The sequence below is a fragment of the Myripristis murdjan genome, chromosome 17 (genome assembly GCF_902150065.1).
Source record: "Myripristis murdjan chromosome 17, fMyrMur1.1, whole genome shotgun sequence".
Lineage (NCBI taxonomy): Eukaryota > Metazoa > Chordata > Actinopteri > Holocentriformes > Holocentridae > Myripristis > Myripristis murdjan.
The window spans coordinates 27,027,756-27,045,588 of NC_043996.1; the positions used below are offsets into that span (position 1 = coordinate 27,027,756).

General features: G+C 40.3%; 2 protein-coding genes across 2 annotated transcripts in view; both read right to left on the bottom strand.

Moving 5' to 3' along the window:
- The window catches only part of LOC115374902 (enhancer of polycomb homolog 1-like), a 38,736-nt gene extending 38,070 nt beyond the window's left edge, over positions 1-666 (bottom strand). The window contains exon 1 of the mRNA XM_030074054.1: positions 301-666. The gene's annotated coding sequence lies outside the window, so the exon portion shown is untranslated. The remainder of the gene's footprint in view (positions 1-300) is intronic.
- Positions 667-1,910: 1,244 nt separating this feature from the next.
- Positions 1,911-17,833, bottom strand: part of LOC115375120 (integrin beta-1-like) — a 29,234-nt gene continuing 13,311 nt past the window's right edge. The window contains exons 2-16 of the mRNA XM_030074448.1: positions 16,440-16,506; positions 15,598-15,683; positions 13,619-13,841; positions 12,915-13,085; positions 12,566-12,804; positions 12,028-12,183; positions 11,640-11,735; positions 11,377-11,466; positions 10,842-10,982; positions 10,448-10,650; positions 9,336-9,574; positions 8,544-8,766; positions 7,776-8,008; positions 6,337-6,503; positions 1,911-3,391 (exon numbers count right to left, since the gene is read on the bottom strand). Of these exons, the coding sequence (XP_029930308.1) occupies positions 3,326-3,391; positions 6,337-6,503; positions 7,776-8,008; positions 8,544-8,766; positions 9,336-9,574; positions 10,448-10,650; positions 10,842-10,982; positions 11,377-11,466; positions 11,640-11,735; positions 12,028-12,183; positions 12,566-12,804; positions 12,915-13,085; positions 13,619-13,841; positions 15,598-15,683; positions 16,440-16,506 (2,400 nt within the window). The 3' untranslated portion in view covers positions 1,911-3,325. The remainder of the gene's footprint in view (positions 3,392-6,336; positions 6,504-7,775; positions 8,009-8,543; positions 8,767-9,335; positions 9,575-10,447; positions 10,651-10,841; positions 10,983-11,376; positions 11,467-11,639; positions 11,736-12,027; positions 12,184-12,565; positions 12,805-12,914; positions 13,086-13,618; positions 13,842-15,597; positions 15,684-16,439; positions 16,507-17,833) is intronic.

The window sequence follows — 17,833 nt, forward strand, 5'->3', positions numbered from 1 at the left end:
TGCTCTTAATGTAATGTAACTGGATTAGTGAGTGAACATTTTGAAATACACACACAAGACATTTTTTTTTTTTTTTTTTTTTTTTTTTTACTTTGATCACACCACCATCGATGCAGCTATGAGGGTCGGCTTTGAGGGTGATTAGTAACTTGTGGTTTTAGTGCTGAATTTCGAGCCAGCTGACCAGTCAGGAATTTGATTGCGTGTATGAAATCATCTGATGCCAGAAACACACTATTCACGATGGGCCTTTACTCGGCCAACGGTTTTAAGTTTAGGAAGCTGACGAGAAATACTCACCAAGTCGACAAACCAGCAAACGTTTGGGATTCCGAAAAGACGGGCAAACATTTGTCCAGGTCAGAAGTGGATATAAAAAAAAATAGAAAAGGAGAAAAAAAAAACGCCAGGCAAGAGAGGGCACACGACGTAGCTAGCCAGAGAGGGAGCTAACTCACATTAACCGTAGCCGGAGCCAGCTCTCCTACACTTGTTTCCATAAGAGTAACAAAATAAAAACGACACTGCCGGGAAGATCCGCTATCTGTTTTCTTAATCCGCTCCGTCGGAGAGCGTTTCTGTCGATTTTAAAAGTCCTTATTTTCCTGTCGATGTAACAGCAAGGCTGAAACTAGAGAGAGGTGGAAACCAAAGTGCTACTGTTGGGGGTTAACAACTTTACTGTGAGAGGCGGCTGCTGATTGGCTGGCGCGGGCCACCAATCACCTGTGGAGAGCCCTGGCTCGGTGACGTCACGGCCCAGGGGCGATGAAGCCTCCTGTGATTGGCTGGCGCTACTCTCACAAATTCACTCCGAGCTAAGCGTTTATTTTATTTTACCGCACTCTTTATTGTTGATTTCTTGTGGGTAATTAAAAATTATACATGTCCCCATTTTTAAAACTTTTTTTTATTATTATTATTTTTAACTAAATTTTAAGCTTGAATTGATTTTGCCTACAAGTGCTATATAAGGTTTATAATTTATTGATTTAATTTCCAGTTTCAGATTCTATATTCTCTTCAGTTGCTGCAGTTTGCTGGAGAATCTCTCCTTAGCCCCCTGCTGTATATTTTAGCAGATGACACTGCAAACAACCATTTCTTTTTACATTTTTATTTTATTGTACTCATTTTATTGTTGATGTCTTGTAATTCAGATTACACATTTTTCCTTTTTTATTTTTATTTTTTATTTATTTTTTTATTTTTTTAAAGTTCGTTTGCCTTCATGTGAAGTATTCTGCTTTTAGGTAAGTGCTATATAAGGTTTATAATTCACTGATTTTATTTCTATATTCCATTAGCTTGCTGCAGTTTGCTGAAGAGGCTTTCCATTAACCCCCTCCTATATATTTTAGCAGATGACACTGCAAATGATCATTTGTTTTTTATTGTACTCCATTTTATTGTTTTCCTCTTGTAATACAGATTATCCTTTTTTTTTATTATTATTATTTCTACCCAATTTCTGAGTTTGAATTGATTTTTCTAAGCTGTGTTGGCTTCATGTAAATTATTCTGCTTTAGGTAAATGCTATGGAAGGTTCAGGATTGTCAGGATTATCTACAGAGCTGAGGCAAAAACGAGGCGGAAATTGCGTCAGGTATGAATTATACATGACCCCATATTAATATAACCATTATTCACCATGGAGTTTGAGTTTAAAGTTCGTTTCTGAGGAAAATAAGGTGCATGGGATCAGTTGAGCACCTCCCCCTGAACAGTGAGGAGTTGACTGCCATGCTCAAGGGCGCCTTGAGCTTTGTTCGGGTTCTGGTTCTGTTTTCCGCATCTGATCCAGAGATTACAATGAAATATATACATACTGAATGTACCAATGAAAAAAAAAAATAACATCACGACACAATAATAATTACACAACAATAAAGTAACAATATCAGGGTGATTTGTTTTGGGTCTTTATTCAATAAATAAATTCAGAGATAAGGAATTGCAAATGTGAATGTGTTGACGAAATTAAAAAGGCACTTAAAAACAAGGGTGACAAATGTAACCTTTTTTTTGTTTGTTTGTTTGTGTGTTTGTTTCCTTTACAAAATTGGACAGTCTATCATGAGCTGAGATCATTCCCTTAACACTGATCTTTTAAAACTGGATGAAATGTGATCACCATTGTTTGATTAAAAAAACAAAACAAAACAAAACAACACAAAACAAAAAGAAAACTTTGATCTAGGCACCAGATAAGAACTGAGTGAGAATTTCTAACATTTAAAAGAGGCAAGCTGGGATAATTCCCAATTCAGTTCCTGCAGGTAAAACAAGGCATTTCGATACAAGCTTTTTTAGTTAGCACATAAGTTTACGTGTATTTGGCATTGCTGTGAAAAATTAGGGACCTGAGTTGGCTTTTAAATTAAGCAATTATAACCCGGAGCCAAACAGTAATACTACTGTAAACTGATGTCCTTTCATCTAGAAAGACAGCCCAAGAAAATATCTTTTTTTTTTTTTTTTTAGAGAAAGATACATTTCAAATGATTGTTCGGATGGAATACATCGCTCAGAGAAAACATGCTATCGCCTTCAACCCTATTCTGTGACTACATATTACGAATATGGCTTTACACAGAATCCAAACTAACTGTACACAATTCACTGCTGCCTCACGGGGTCAGCCTGCGCTACATTTAAAGAGTTGCATTCCAAAATGAGATACCCACCGTTGGAAAAAGGTGACATCTACTCAAAGTGAATTTTTGACATGATTGCAAAGCACACCGTGGAATACTAATACAGTTTTGCACCAGCTGAAAGACCTTTGCTTACAACATATTTCACAATAAAATCATCTGTATGTTTTAAACACTGACTGACGATTTTCAGGTAGCAATTTTTTTCCCCCCCAAACAAAATTGGGTAGGCGGCGATTTGGAATGGAACCCTTCATTTCCTGTCCCGTTATCGACATCCAATTCAACCCTCAACAAAACACTAATGGCTCGGTGGTTTTATGAAAGGCACAACTAGGCTTTCCGTTACCTTGCCAGTCCTGTGGCGAAAAAAAAAAATTACAAATCAGTCTACAACATTCTCTCAAGTTCCGCAAAAGGAAAACACAAAAATAAAAACCCACGTTTATACAGACTGTACAATTTCCAAATGATGCATAGAGAAAAACAAGTTAGTAAAACGTACTGAAACAGTGGCAAAATGCATTGCTATCATTTGGTGGCTACACAACAACAACAACAACAACAACAACAACAAACAGTGAGAGCATTAAAAAACCCACCCTCCCCTCTCCCCGGCCCCCTGTTCTTTTGCATACAGTGTTATCATGAGGAGCACAAAGCTGCATCATTTGCCCTCGTACTTTGGATTGACGACAGTTGTAACGGCACTCTTGTAGATCGGATTCTCGCCCTGAGAAACACAAAGAGAGAGACAGAAGGAGAACAGGAGTGAGTAAAACTGTCGCAAACTGGAAACGAGTAATCAGGTTAAGAAAACAAATCACAGCACTCGTCAAAAACCTTAACGTGGGTTAACTTTTTGTTGTGACAAAACCTCAATTTTGATCGTGATAGAGAAGTTAAATATCTGAAAATTCATTTTTTGCTACAATATCACAGCAAACACACAAAAAAAGAAAACATCAAGCAATTTGTCATCGCATGGAGCTGGACAGTTTTGAAGCTTTTGCACAAAGCTTTCTCGGCTCGCTTGGCAAAATAATTCCACGTTTTTCTCCTGGCACAGAGTTTTTCGAGCTGTTCAAGATGTGGTGGACTGTCTGATGCTGCTGTGTTTTCAGCTGTTGCAGTCCACTGGCTGCACTTCATGTCTGCCATTTCAGTTTAAAAACATTTCAGTTAAGGCAAGTCAGCACAAACCAGTTATACTCAGCTGACACACAGAGAGCCGCCCAGTCAGTTGTGTTTACCAGCTACCAGTAATGTAGTCGAGCAAGACCGTGCTCTCGACTGTCATTATGGTGACAGTGATGATGATGATGAAGACAGTATAAGGCTGAGCCAAGTACGGTTGGCAGCACCAAAGTCCCCATAATCACTGGATAAAAAAAAAAAACATGCTTGCGGTGTTTTTTTTTTGTTTTTTTTTGTTAACTGGCAATTTTTTAGCCTTGTGGACTGTGTACAGTTTTACTCAAAGTAGTATAAACACATGTAAGAGCAAATAACATGAGAAAACCAGACAGATCCCTAACTAGCTCAATATACACTATATAAGTTGGAACAACAGCCAAGACAGCATGGCTAACCAGAATTAAGAAATTATGCATGATGTGACTGATCAATCAGACTGATAGGCTGAAAAAGTTGTGAAACAGGTTGCTGTCCATTTTAAAAAAGGTGGTACAAATGGTTATGATATAAATTCATTACTATTCATGAAAGTAAGGGGTGTTGGAGTGTTTTAAGTTACATCAAATAACAGGAAAATATTTCAATGATAAATTTATTATATTATACTATCAATATAAGTACTGATATTTTTTTCCACTGGAGTTTGTAGTTCATCACCCTTTTCCTTGACCGTTGTTTAGATCACTGCTGACTGCTATGCAGGCAAAAACCAAACTCAAAAACATACCATAATGTGTAACACTCTCCCTTTTAGTTAAGCATGCATATACCACCACGACGTGCAGTTAAAGAAACCTTCAAATTCAGTCCAGCCCAACCCAAAGTAAAACCTAGTCATTTTAAAATACTGGGATCTTCTTAATCTCTGTCCTCAGTGCAGATATTAGTCATACAAGGTATGAAGAGCTGACTGTGAAGACTCTGCAAGAGGAGAAGCACATGCAGGAAAACAAGACGCCAACAGGTGATACCAACTTTGACCTATAGGGCAGCGCCTTTATTCCCATAGCTGGGATTCTGGAATTGGTTAATGGGACTCTTGTAAATGGGGTTCCCTTGCTTTGGTGGAGAATCACAGCGGAGAGAGGAAAGATGAGGGAAAAAAAGGGGGAGGAAACAGCAGTAAAAAGGAAAAACAACAAAAAAAGATCATTAAGAGAATAATGGCAGGAAAAGGCACAAGAAAGAATGGACACAAAAGTCTGAAGGAAAATGTTCAGTGTAGAGCAGAAAGAATCAGGGAATATAGGAGCTCATACAAGAAATTGTGCTGCTGCATTAATTATTTTTCTATTTCTTTTTCTCTCACTTTTCCTGTTAGACTTGTTTATCTATCTCTGCTTGACCCTAGTAAGCACATTATAAAAAGGACATAACCTCATATAATGGCATTTGATTGAATAATGCAGCGGTAACGTGACTCAAATTACTTTTTTTGTGGGACATAATAACCTGAAGCATCCGTTTTTCAATTACTGTAAACTGCAAAAAGTTCTCTAACAAGTTACTTTTGCTAAAGTGTAAAACGTGGCGACTTTTTCAGGTAAGTAACAAAGTAAAGTAACTAATTACATCCATATGCAACTTTTCCCTGCACTGGCTGTGATGAATCTGTGCTTCCTTCAAATGAAGCCACTTTTACTGCCAAACTAGACTCTGTTGCTGTGTGACCACCAGACAACAATGACCTGCTGTGGAGTGTTTTTCTTTTTTTTTTTTTTTCTTGTCAGTGGTGGCCCAGCAGCCAGCAGCCCCCCTCCTCCTCTCTGCCTCACTGCCTTTTCTGGTCATGCAGTAGCGCTGTGTGGACAGAGAGTGGCAGCACTGACAGCAGAGGGGAAGGCCGCTCCCTCGGCGGATGGAGGCTGAGCAGAGCAGCGTGCAGGAACTGAGGCTGATCCAGCAACAAAATCACTCAGAATGTGTCGATCAGAGCAGGGATCCAGCATCCCGTTTCTTTTTAAATCTCTTCCCTGATAACATGCTTTAACCTCTGTGTTTTGCATTTTCCTGACAGTTTAATAAATTCTCAAAATTATTGGCCCCGAACATTTCTATAGTGTCCATAATATATGAACCTCTCTCTACAATTCAGCCTAGTCACCTTTAGCTTAGAAATTGGGCATCTTGAATATGATCTTCACATTCCCTTCATTCACTGTTTATTCAAACACACACACACATTTATACATGTCTACATGTCTGTTTTGTTTTGTTGTTTTTTTTACTGTATTTACACATGAATTTCTTTTAACACATATTTCTGCACAATGTTGAAAGTGCTGATATCAAAGACTCAAAAAACCAGTACTGCCTTAATTTTTATGCTATACATTCACCTTTCCATTCCCATTGAGGGTTTCTCTTTACCTCCCTCTGCTGTGACTGACCCTGACCCAGCACACCATCTTGATATGGGAACGTCCATATGAGTGTCGATAATGAACTGTGGATCCTAGAGCTCTGCTGTGACTGACTCACCGTGTCCCACTTGGCGTTCATCTTCTCCTTCTCAAACTTGGCAAACTCTCGGCGGTCGTGGATGATCATCAGCAGTTTCCAGATGAGCAGCAGGGCGAGGCCGATCAGCACGATGCCCGCCACCACACCGGCCACGATGGGGATGATGTCAGGTCCTGCCGGGCACTCTGAAGCATAAAAAAAACATCCAGAGTTATGAACAAAAGTCACTGCTAATGTTCATAAATCCCAATCTGCACTACCTAGAAATGCCAGGGTTTCAAAGTGCAAACTTCTTACTAGGGCGGCATGATATTGGAAAAAAACTGACATTGCGATATTTTGCTCTGCGATAAATATTATAATATGAAAAAATACACAATTTTGAATACTCTGTTTACAAACCGCAACTGACAAATCCTACTCACTCTGCCTTTAAGTTGGATAAAATTGGACTTGTAGATTAGTCATGAAAAATGAGAAGCTTGCACGTTTTCCGTTTGTATTCAGCAAGAAAAAAGCCGTAGCACCAACTGTTTGAGTTAATTTGCCTTATGTGACTACTGCACACGCCCACATCGAGATGCCAGTGCTGAAATGATATTTCATGCAACCCCACTTCTTGATTTGATTTGATTTATTTATTTTTTGAAAACAGGGACAAGGTACAGGGGACATTAACCCGAAAGGGAGAGATGCACTGTACAAGGCTATAGCCCTAGAGCTAATTTCCACCCTTAGTCCCTGAACAAACAAATGTACAATCATTAAAATATTGTAAACTAATAAACCATCGGCCATAGTTACTTACAAAGCTAATACAAAGCTCAGACCCTTAAAACCCAAAATTTCCCCCCCCCGCATGTGCTTACACACACACACACACACACGCACACAGCCGCCGGTGCGACTACAGGTGCGAGCAGCTCTGGTGTGACAGTAGCCACTGCTTTGTTAAGCGGGAAAAAATGTGTAGATTTGTTGTGGTTGTGAGTTTGGTTGGGAGGCTATTCCACTGTTTTATGGCAGTTTTTACGTTGAGCTCCCTCAAATTTCACTATTAAATGGTATATGTGTATAGCATCATCTATTCTTTTGATGAAAACTGCTAACCACGAGGAAAGCTACAATACTTAGTTGATGTCACCTATCAACTGAACCTCTGTGATGAAGGACAGTGTAAATGAAGGGAAGACGACATGTGTTGATATAACTGAAGTAACTGAACTGTGCAACAGGGTTGCAGCTGAATGTTAAAGTCAGCGTATAGTCTATCATGCATATTAAGTATAAACAACAGAGTGATTACAGAGTGTATCGCCAAGGTCCAGTACTCACAGGCGTGTTTTGTATGAGTACTGTAAGGGTGTTAAGAAACATGTACGCACATGGCCAAAATGTTGCTTTATCCCATTTACAATGAGGTATTGCAAATATATCTGTCTAACCCGATCACTCACCCAGTGTCTCCACCACATAGACCTCCTTGGTATTGTTCCTGATGGCGTAGGTGAAGTAGAACCAGCAGTCGTTGGCGTCGCGCTCCTTACAATGGCTCAGTGGGAAGCTCTGGTCAGTGGGCTGGGGCAGCTTGTCGCGATCCTTCACCTTGATGAGCAGGTAGTCGCTGCAGTTCTGCTTGCACGTGTCCTTCTTTTCACCGGCCTCGAACGCCAGGCACTGCACGCAATCCCTGCGCAGAAAGAAAAAGCTCTGTTCAATCTCCTTGGTGTATTTTCTTAAATTTCTCTGAGCTTCCTCTTACTGGAAGGCAGGAAAACACTCTGGACAGGTAAAGCATCCACAACATAATGTTTGTAATTGTGATTATCAGTACTGACTGGACTGGAGATAGGAGGTTGTATCTGTGGAGTGCTGGAGTCCTCCATGACTAACTGGAGAAAATGAGACCCATAATTGCAAAGACTGTTGGCTGGCGTCATCCCTAAGAATTAAACTGAGAGCTATATGACTTCCTTAACTCAACTAGAGCACAAAATTAAGAATAATTGTCCTTTCTGGTTTGATAATGTTATTTTCAAGCTCCACTGCTATTCCTTGTTTGGAGTGAAAGCCCACAGTCCTAGGCCTCAATAGACTAAATGCATTCTGTTCTTTTCCTGTAAAGTGACCCATTTGTAAAATTCCCTGAATTCACCAGAAAACCCATCACACTCTATAGATAAATATTTTGCCCTTCTGTCAAACTGCCAGTGCTTCAGACTCACTTGTGTTCAGTGCAGACTCCAGGGCAGGTGGGGCAGATCTCACAGGTGGGACCCTGGAATTTGGGCTTGGTGCATTTGCAGACGCCGCACTCGCAGTCGCCACGGCCGTTGCAGATCTGCCCATTCTTGGCCAGGCAGGTGGAAGTGTCAAGTGAGCAGTCGCAGGCGCTGCCGGTGTAGTTAGCGTCGCAGATGCACACCTTGCACTCACAGCGGCCATGTCCTGATATGGCAGAGGAAATGAAATGAGTTACCACAAGACTTAGCAATGGGAAGTCCATTTTTCCTATAAAAATACAATTTACGAAGGAAAAAATAAAAGAAATAAAACCATACAATTGAGAGCAAATGCAATACAGCAAGGTTAGTAAGGCAAGAAACCAATCTGAGCAAACTCATATAAAGGAGAGTCGATAAAATAAAATTTAAGATTTTAAGCTCCTTATATAGGTCATCCCAAAGTCTTGGATCTCTGCTAGCAGAGGCCTAACTACCTCTTATGTAAAAATACAAATACAAGTTACTTATGTTGTGCCACTTTTCTCGAAATAATTTCAGTCATCAAGCCAAACCATTTTTCCTGGTCAGTAACAAAGAATTTCATATCAAGATGTAAGGAAATAATTATGGGTGTAGAAGGCAGGAAATATTTTTCTAACATGATTTCCCATTATGTATGAATGTAATAAATTCTTAAAACCTGAATTATCACCTGCTTGAAAATAAGACTCATTATAAGCAGAAAGCTACAATAGCCTAAAAGAAACCCAGGACAGCAGTTACAGTCCTCACCTCCGCAGAGCTGGTTGTTGGATCGGTCACAGCTGAAGTTGTCACACTCGCAGAACTTGCCGCTGTAGATCTCATTAGGGTTGTCCCTCTTCTTGCATTCGCAGGTCCCGCACACACAGTCCCCGTTGTTGCTGCAGATATCCGTCCCGTTGTCTTTACGGCAGTTGGCGTCCAGGTCTTCCGTCCGCACATCATCCTTGCTGCACTCGCACAGATGCCCGATGCGACCCTCGTTACACCTGACAGAGCACAAAAGGAGTTTAAATGATACAGCAACAATTCACAAGATTTTCAAACACATAAATGCCTGCTTAGCTGCTGACAAGTAGGTCTTTACCGGGTAAAAGCCTGTTGTGCACAGCAAATAAGATTTTTAATGTGTCTGGTTTGTTTGGGATAAACAGAAGAATAACTGGGTTAGCATGAGCAGCAATAGCCACTTGACCAGACTCAGATAATAGTGACACCTACAGAAACTCAAAGCTCATAAGCAGCAAATTTAAAGAAAAAGATGTTACAGTGTCGCCCACACATTAAACCTTAAATGACAGAAGATCAGACAAAACATTAAAGTAGCATAAATTAAATAATGTTAATTCAACAACAAGAAAGTGGCAGTAAATCGGGCGACTGAACAACAAACCCTCTCCTCTTAATTTTCAACAAATGTTGTTGAGGTTCACCAGAGCAATTATTACACTGGATGTTTGTGATTTTTCTTTGTGGCTACCAGAGCAAATCAAAGTCATTGCATGAATGTCAAGCAGGGAATTGGTGAAAAAGACTTTGCATGTTCAATAAACATGCCCTGAAGAAAATTTAGTCCAAAGAAGCTGAAACATATAAACCTAAAAAAGGTAGTTTCATCTTAGAGCATTGGTTCTCTCCAGATTAATATTAGAGCTCTTGTCTTAGATAGTGAGTTGCCCAAGAAACTAAAGGTTTTCATCCCAGCCAATCACTACACCAGCTTTTTTCAATAATCACAGTTCCTCCTCTGATTGAAGGTATGCAAATCAGTCCTATCAGCTGAGGTAGTGCTTTGTTGAAATGAAAACGTGCACACTCTTAGGCCTCCATGGTTCACTGAATCCCTCCGTCTTATTACTTACTTGCAGGCTCCACACTCAAAGGTCCCGTTGCCTTCGTGGCACTTCTCACTGTTCGCCTCGCCTCCTTTGGAGCATTCGCATTCACAGATGAACTTCAGGACAATCTCCACCTCCTCAGTGAAGCCCAGTGGTTTGATCTTAATGGTCTCAGGTTTGCCATGTGATGGACACTTCTGAGCCTCTACAGAAATCTCAAAGGACACCTGGGGAGCAGAGAAACTCCAATGAAAAGATGTACTTTTGCCAGACATTACTCATAACTTCTATCTTCATGATTTTGTTTCATATTTCTTCTAAGGCGAAATACTTTAATCACTGGTACAACCACTAAACTTTCCTTATCTTTCTTTCTTGTTTACAAGTGCAAATAAAAATCCAGAGTGATCTTATCTACCTCGTCTCCGATAGAGATGTTGGAGCACTTCCTCCCGTTCTCTCCTGTTCCCACCACACCGTTCTTACAGATGGACTTGTAGGTGATGGAAACTCCCTCAGGCAGCCTGCTGTTCTCCAGAATGACCTCAGATGACAGAGACTAACCAAGAGAAAAGAGAAGGAAATCCAGTACCGCTTCAGCTTTCTGTTCTTGTTTTGCATGAATTCAGTGACACTGCATTTATTTTTTTCCATTTTCTTTGGTTAGTTTTGTCCACACAACGGATGTTATTGTGGTGGTCTGATTGAGTATTCAAGCCCAACATTCAACAATGCACTACAAATGAATTATCAGTGCTGGAGCATGGTTAATGGCATGCATGGAGCCTCTGGGTTTTAACACAAAGTGCTAACTATTCATATAAGCGGTCTTACATAATCTCTAGTACAAATGTAATAAAGAATTATACTGTGGGAGGAAAAAAAAAAATCAAACTAAACCCAAAATGTCTGGGAAAGCCAGACAAACGTGAACTTAGTGAAGTTTGACTTACATTGTAAGCATCAATAATGAGCTTGATCACGTTGCTGGAGTTGGAGGACAGTGTGCCAACAGCTGATTTAGGAATAAGATTTTTCAGCTCCTGTTAAGAGACGAAACACAAACATCAGTAAGTTTAATATCACAGACAAAGAGCACACTCCAGGCAACATTTATGAAACTAGGGCATTCACTAATACTAATACTAATTTTTAATGCTTGTAGCACATTTTGTAACCACATGCTGTAAATTATGCAAAAAAAAATCAAGTTTACCTTGTAAACGGGCTGGAACTCCTCAGTGACAGCGAAGATCGTTTGGATATTGTGGTCGCTCAGTTTCTGGACCAAATGTGCAATGGAGGGGTAGTCCTACCAAATGAAAAAACAATGCAGAAAAAAAAACATGTAAGTGAAGGCACAGTCCAGGCTTCAAGATCAAAGCTAATTAGAGAAATGTTTGTGACAAAACTTCACTGATTGGCATATTAGCAAAGTGGTGGCTGCCATCTCTCTACAACTACAAAAGGTGTCCTTTCATAATAAGATGTCTTTTACTGAACAAGAGTGAAGCAAAGAGTCCCTGAAGTGACAGACATTCTTAGTAAACTCCCCGTGTGCATATACAGAAAGAGCAGGCTAACAAATAAATTACAATACATACATAGTAGTGGCTCATGGTGTACATGTTGTCCTCCAGGTGGCATTTTCCATCGTTGGGCAGGACAATTCCACCCAGCTTCCCATCTCCAGCAAAGTGGAAGCCAGCATCGGTGGAGAACACCAGCAGACGGGTCACGTTCCTCCAGCCTATTTGATCCTGACCGAGACAGAGAGAGAGGATTAGCTCAAACTCTTGCCCGGGTGCAACGGCAGCATGAACTTAAATTCCTCAATTTGTGATATTAGAAAGCAGCTGGTAAAAAGCAGAAGTCAAATGAAAGCCACATCATTTTTGTAAGGGCAAGGGTTTTAAAGTTAACCCCACCCTACTTCAATGCTGTTCAGCTGCCTTTAGCTTTAACTTATGTAGACTTTGGTAGAAAGACTATCACTCTCATGACTAAACTTCCTTAGGGTCCCGGAGGCTCAAACAGAGACAGAAGAGTAAACTTCTGCAGGCTTACACCAGTGCAATTTTCAACTCTCTCACTAATATTTGATGCATAAAAGTCTATAACATGAGGTCTGCTGATTCTTACCTCACAGACCGCCACCTGCATGATAGCGTCGAAGCCGCCCTCCGGAGAGTCCAGGTTGCCTGAGATCTGCTGCTGACTGACCAGCCGATTGAACTCATCGCCCTTGTCTGTCAGCTTCAGGACATTCTTGTAGCTGAAGGGGCTGGTGCAGTTCTGGTTTCCCGTGCAGGGGTTGATGAGTCTGGCCGGCGTGGTGCTGATGTAAGGCATGACCGTCTTCTCCACAAAGGAACCAAAACCTATGGAGGAAAATAAGGGATTAGATTTCAGCAGGAATCATGAGGGGAAAAAAGGTTTGGGAACACAATTTTTCAGTCACATTGTATCGAGCAAGTTGAGTCTCTCCTACCAATTCTGAAGTCTGAGGTGATTTCCTGCATTTCCCTCATAAGGTCCGTCCCCAGGTTCTTGACATTCTCCAGATCGTCCTTCATGGAGAAGGAGAGGTCCATAAGGTAGTAAAGGTCGATGGGATAGTCCTCAGCGCGCTTGAACTTCAGCGAGAAGGTCTGGGGCTCACCTGGGTGGAAAACGACACCACATGTATCAGTAGTGCAACATGACCGCAACAAATACAGCCCGTTTCATCCTGGACAACCCTAACTCTAACCCTAACCCTTTCCATGTGTCACTAATGCTGAACCAGCTTAGATGGAGCAACAGCATGTCTCAAAATCAGGTCCACGTCATGAAATATGAAAAAATACTGAAATCTGAAGATTGTGACATCTACTCTGGAAGAAAATAGTTCAACATTCAGTTTATCTAAAAGATAAAGAATAAAGTCTGTTCTTATTTTTCAACTTGCTATTCTGCAAAACATACCGTAACAAAATATATATTTTTTTAAATGGCAAAAAACTACCTTTGAAACAAAACTCCATTTTCAAGACATTTTTCCTTTGGCCTGTAGTTATGATTGTCTGTGAAGCAGCATTGTATGACCATGAGCAGCACGAACAAGTTCATCTAGACTTTTCTCCTGTGACCTCAAAGCATTCAAACATAACGAGAAGAACGGTTTGTCCACAGGAGAAGGAGGAGAGCGTTTACCAGATCTGAGAGTCAGGGTGAGTTTCTGCGGCTGGATCTGGGTGATCTGCTCGGGCTTCAATTTCTCAGCCACGTCTTTCTTGCGATTGGTGACAGACTTGTTCTTGTCGATTTTTATAGACCCATGGGGGCTCTCGATTTTGGCTTCGGTGCAATTCTTGCTTTTCAAGGATTCAATATCATCACAGCGGGCAGACTTGGACTGACCCTGGTTGAGAAAGTTCTGTGTGGGAAACAAGACAGAATGGATTATATTCAGGGACTTCTCAGCACTACAATGACCATACAATCACCAAGAATTAGTTTCACTGAATATTGCTCTTTGACTCTTTGCCATGTTCGACACCTTTAATACTGCAGAGATCAATCCTGTGACACAGTATTTATGAAATGGTCTTTCAACAATTAAGCCACCTATTGCAAGCCACATTAATCAGCCTTTTAAACCATCCAATCAAAGCTCATTGGTCAACACATTAAAAGGGTGTTGTGGTTTGATCAAAAAGGACATTTTCACTCTAGATGACATAAACCACAACTAAAAATAAAAATCCGAATGGCTAAGTATAAAAAATATATAGGAGTTTCCACTGGTAACATTAATGTAGAGGCACATATTAGTATCTGTAGTGTAGTTACCGGACTTTGTCTTGTGGAACAGACACATTCAAAGTTCTTCATGTAAAATCACACATAATTCTTTTTTAACTTCATGCTTTCCTCTAACTTCAGCCAAAATGGTCCCCTATGCCCTCTCATTTTTTCAGTGAACTTCTGAAGCCTTATATATAAAAGAAATTACACTGTTCTTATCTCAACTAAAACTTTCCATTATCCAATATATGAACACTGGAGATGCAATATTCATGATTTTTGACGTGATAAAACATGTAGTGCACTATAACAAATGCGGCCCCTGAATTCAATCCAGTTTACGTCAAAGGTTTTAAATTCTCCAGTACGTAGGCCATTGTTTTCCACAGCAGGAGAAAAGGAGAAACAGATGACCGGGAGGCCTGGCTAACAATATAGATTGGATGCACATGATATCCCACAAGGCACAGGCGGTGCAGAGCTTCAGAAATTCAGAAACAATGAGCTCAGTCAACACGACAACAAAAAATAGTGCTCTGGCCTAATTTTCAAAAATCACATGACATGAGGATGCCGTTTCTGCACTGCACCAAACTTTAGAGATCAGGAATGGGTTTTTTTCTTTTTTTTTTTTTTTTTGGAGGGAAATAAATACTGTATTATTTACTCTCCTGGGGGGAAAATTACTTAACCATCAGATAATCAGTCTGATCAGGCAAAACATGCCAAGCCACAAGAGGAAGTGCACAATGTACTCAGCAGTGGGCAGCATACACAACATCACTTATAGCAGTTCAAGCAAGTACAACCAAGAGCAGAAGCAGAAGATGAAACCAGCTCTATTAAACATTTGCAGAAATGTATCAGCTTTATCTGGTAAAATGACTGCTAAACCATGAATTATACTATGATTTCACAAGATTTTTTAAGGTCCTCCAGAAAAAGAAGGAAATTATGCCAGTTAAAATACTGAAATAATCTAATATTTTATACTCGTTTGATTAGTATCACCTGTTATTTAGCTTGTTTCTCTTAAATATTAAAATATCTCATTCTCACTTGTTTTCTCTGCTCTGTCTCCATGTGGAGAAAAAGGAGAGTCAACAAGTTGGGCTAATTCTCTGTGTTTGAATGGCAACTTGGTTTCTCAATTTCTTTGTGAGAAAAAGGGACAAAGCACAAAACAAAGTATGAAAATGGGCCACAACTGAGACCAAATCAACTAATGTAAATTCAAACCTAAAACCAACCCTCAAGCAGCCCAGGCATACGAAATTACAAAGGAAATAGTCAAAGTGCCACTCCCACAGTTTAAGATCCGCTAGATAAGAAGCTCATTCATACAATGACATAGGTTTGGTGGCAGCTTCAGCGCTTGGACTTACTTCATCTGTGCACCAACCACACGTCGCAGCGACCTGGATGCATTCTCCGCATGACTGTGCATTTGCATTGATGCATGCGCTCCCCTCTGAAACAGACAATGCGCACCCTTTTATCCAAGAGAAAGCTTTATTCCTGTACACTTGGTAACTCAATCCAGCCTCTGTTTCTGGCTGCAAAACATAAAATGCTTTCCAGTTCAAAAGATTGAGTCATGCTGAGAAAAAGCTCTAGGCACTTCATCAGGTGGTGACATCAACTCATAAAAAACCCTCCGACCATTTGGCCAGCAGAATCCAAATGGTAATAAAACTATGAATGAAAAACTAAGAGTGAAAGAGTGCAGAATAGCTGAGAGCAAGCAGGTTTATAACCCATTACATTAGGGTAATGTATCGTGCTTAAAGTTTGCAAACTCTGCAAAATGTGTGTCATAATTGGCCAAATGCAGTGAGGATGAAAAACTAGTAAAAAAAAAATGATAGCCAATGGAAACAAGGTTCCCAGACTATGTCAAATGTAAAATTTATCTCACTTTTCATGGCTTTCCATGGTAAAAATGTTCAATTTCCATGACCTACTTAGAGTACATGTGGCCTGAAGTTAACACTTTAGTTCATCATTCTGTTTAATGGTGTTAATGCCTTGTTTCCAAGTAGTTCACATACAGGTAACATGAACACATTGGAATATGTTTGGGGAATAGTTATAGACTTTTTAAAATAGAAATTGACAGAGTTCATGAAATTTATACATGTAACGGGCTATGTACACTGTTTGAAACTGAGTGAATAGATATGCTATAGTTAAATGGAAAAAGAAAGCAAACATGCAGTGGTCTTACTTTGCTGTGCCTCGCTGCCACCAAGGACTGCTAATAATGTCGTGATCAACAGTAGCCGCAAAGCCATCTGTATGGAGACAAACACAGAGAAACAGAAAGGGTTGAGTCAAACAGAGAGGAACAGAAACATAAAAACAAGATTTACTAGGCCATGGTTGTGTGTGTGGGTCCTGATGTATTCTGTTGTGGTTGTGAGGGGAGAAGTGGGAACACACAACAACGCCTTCAAACATGCAGTTCCTGGGTAGTCAATCTGACAGGGAAATAAAAATAAAAATCCTCCGTCTTAATCACTTGATAAAGATTTGTCTATTTGACTACCAACTGCACTAAAAGTAGCACTGCAGTATCTCCATACCACAGCAACAGGAAACATACAGCAAGTTAGGTCTTCAGTAGCATTTCTACCCCAACTGCGGCTGAGTGGCCCTCTTTTTTTGTCTATTTACATCGTGCTCCATTTTTGTCTGCATGCTTTGTTTCTCATGATACCTCTTTATATGGCCTGGAAAAAAATCTAGTCATATTAAGCTGAAGAAATAGAGATATCTAAGAACCATATTGTCTTTAATTCTGTCTCTTTATAGTGCGTCCTATAATGTACGTTTTATAGACGCTATAACCGACAGTTGCAGCAAAATGCCTCAGCGGCTGTTACTTGGCAGAGGGGAGCAGCCATTCATTTTGCTTATTCCAAATATGGAGGAATTATTAGGCCATGTTCGGCTGGCGTCAGCTGGCAGCCCTGTCAGTATTACCACAAACCACAGCACTGCATACTTTCTGACAGGGCTCTGGAAACTTACATGCCACCACGGGCCTACGTACATAAAGGTAGTTGCTATCTCTACAGGGCATCTTCAGATAAGAAGTGACACGGTGGAATAGACATAATAATGTAGAGGAGAAGAGAATATTCACGTTTACAATTAGGCTAAAGTCCTTCATCTTTAGAATGACTTACAATGAGCGTGACAGCTGATTTCCAATGAGTCTAACAGCGGCAGACTTGCAACGACTGTAACAGAGCAGCGGCATTGGTGGCAGTCGCTTAAAATGCCAAGAAAGCCAACATTTTACACAAGACAACAGTGAGGAATGCAAAACAGGGAGGGAGGTATTTGTGGCTTCTTTGAGCAGTTTTCTGTTGCCTCTCTCCGTGCACGAGAGCTTACCACGCAGCTACAACATAAAACGCTTAATGGAGAGCAAGGACTGAGATCATCAGTGTGTCTGAAGATCACCTCGTTCAGGGGTTTTCAAACTTTTCATGATCTGAACATCCAAGTTGTCTGTTCAATAAGTTGCAGACCCACGTTTGAAGTGGTGTTGCCCTACAGACCGTTATATCAAGACACCTTTTAAAAACATTTAACCACATGAAATCTGACATT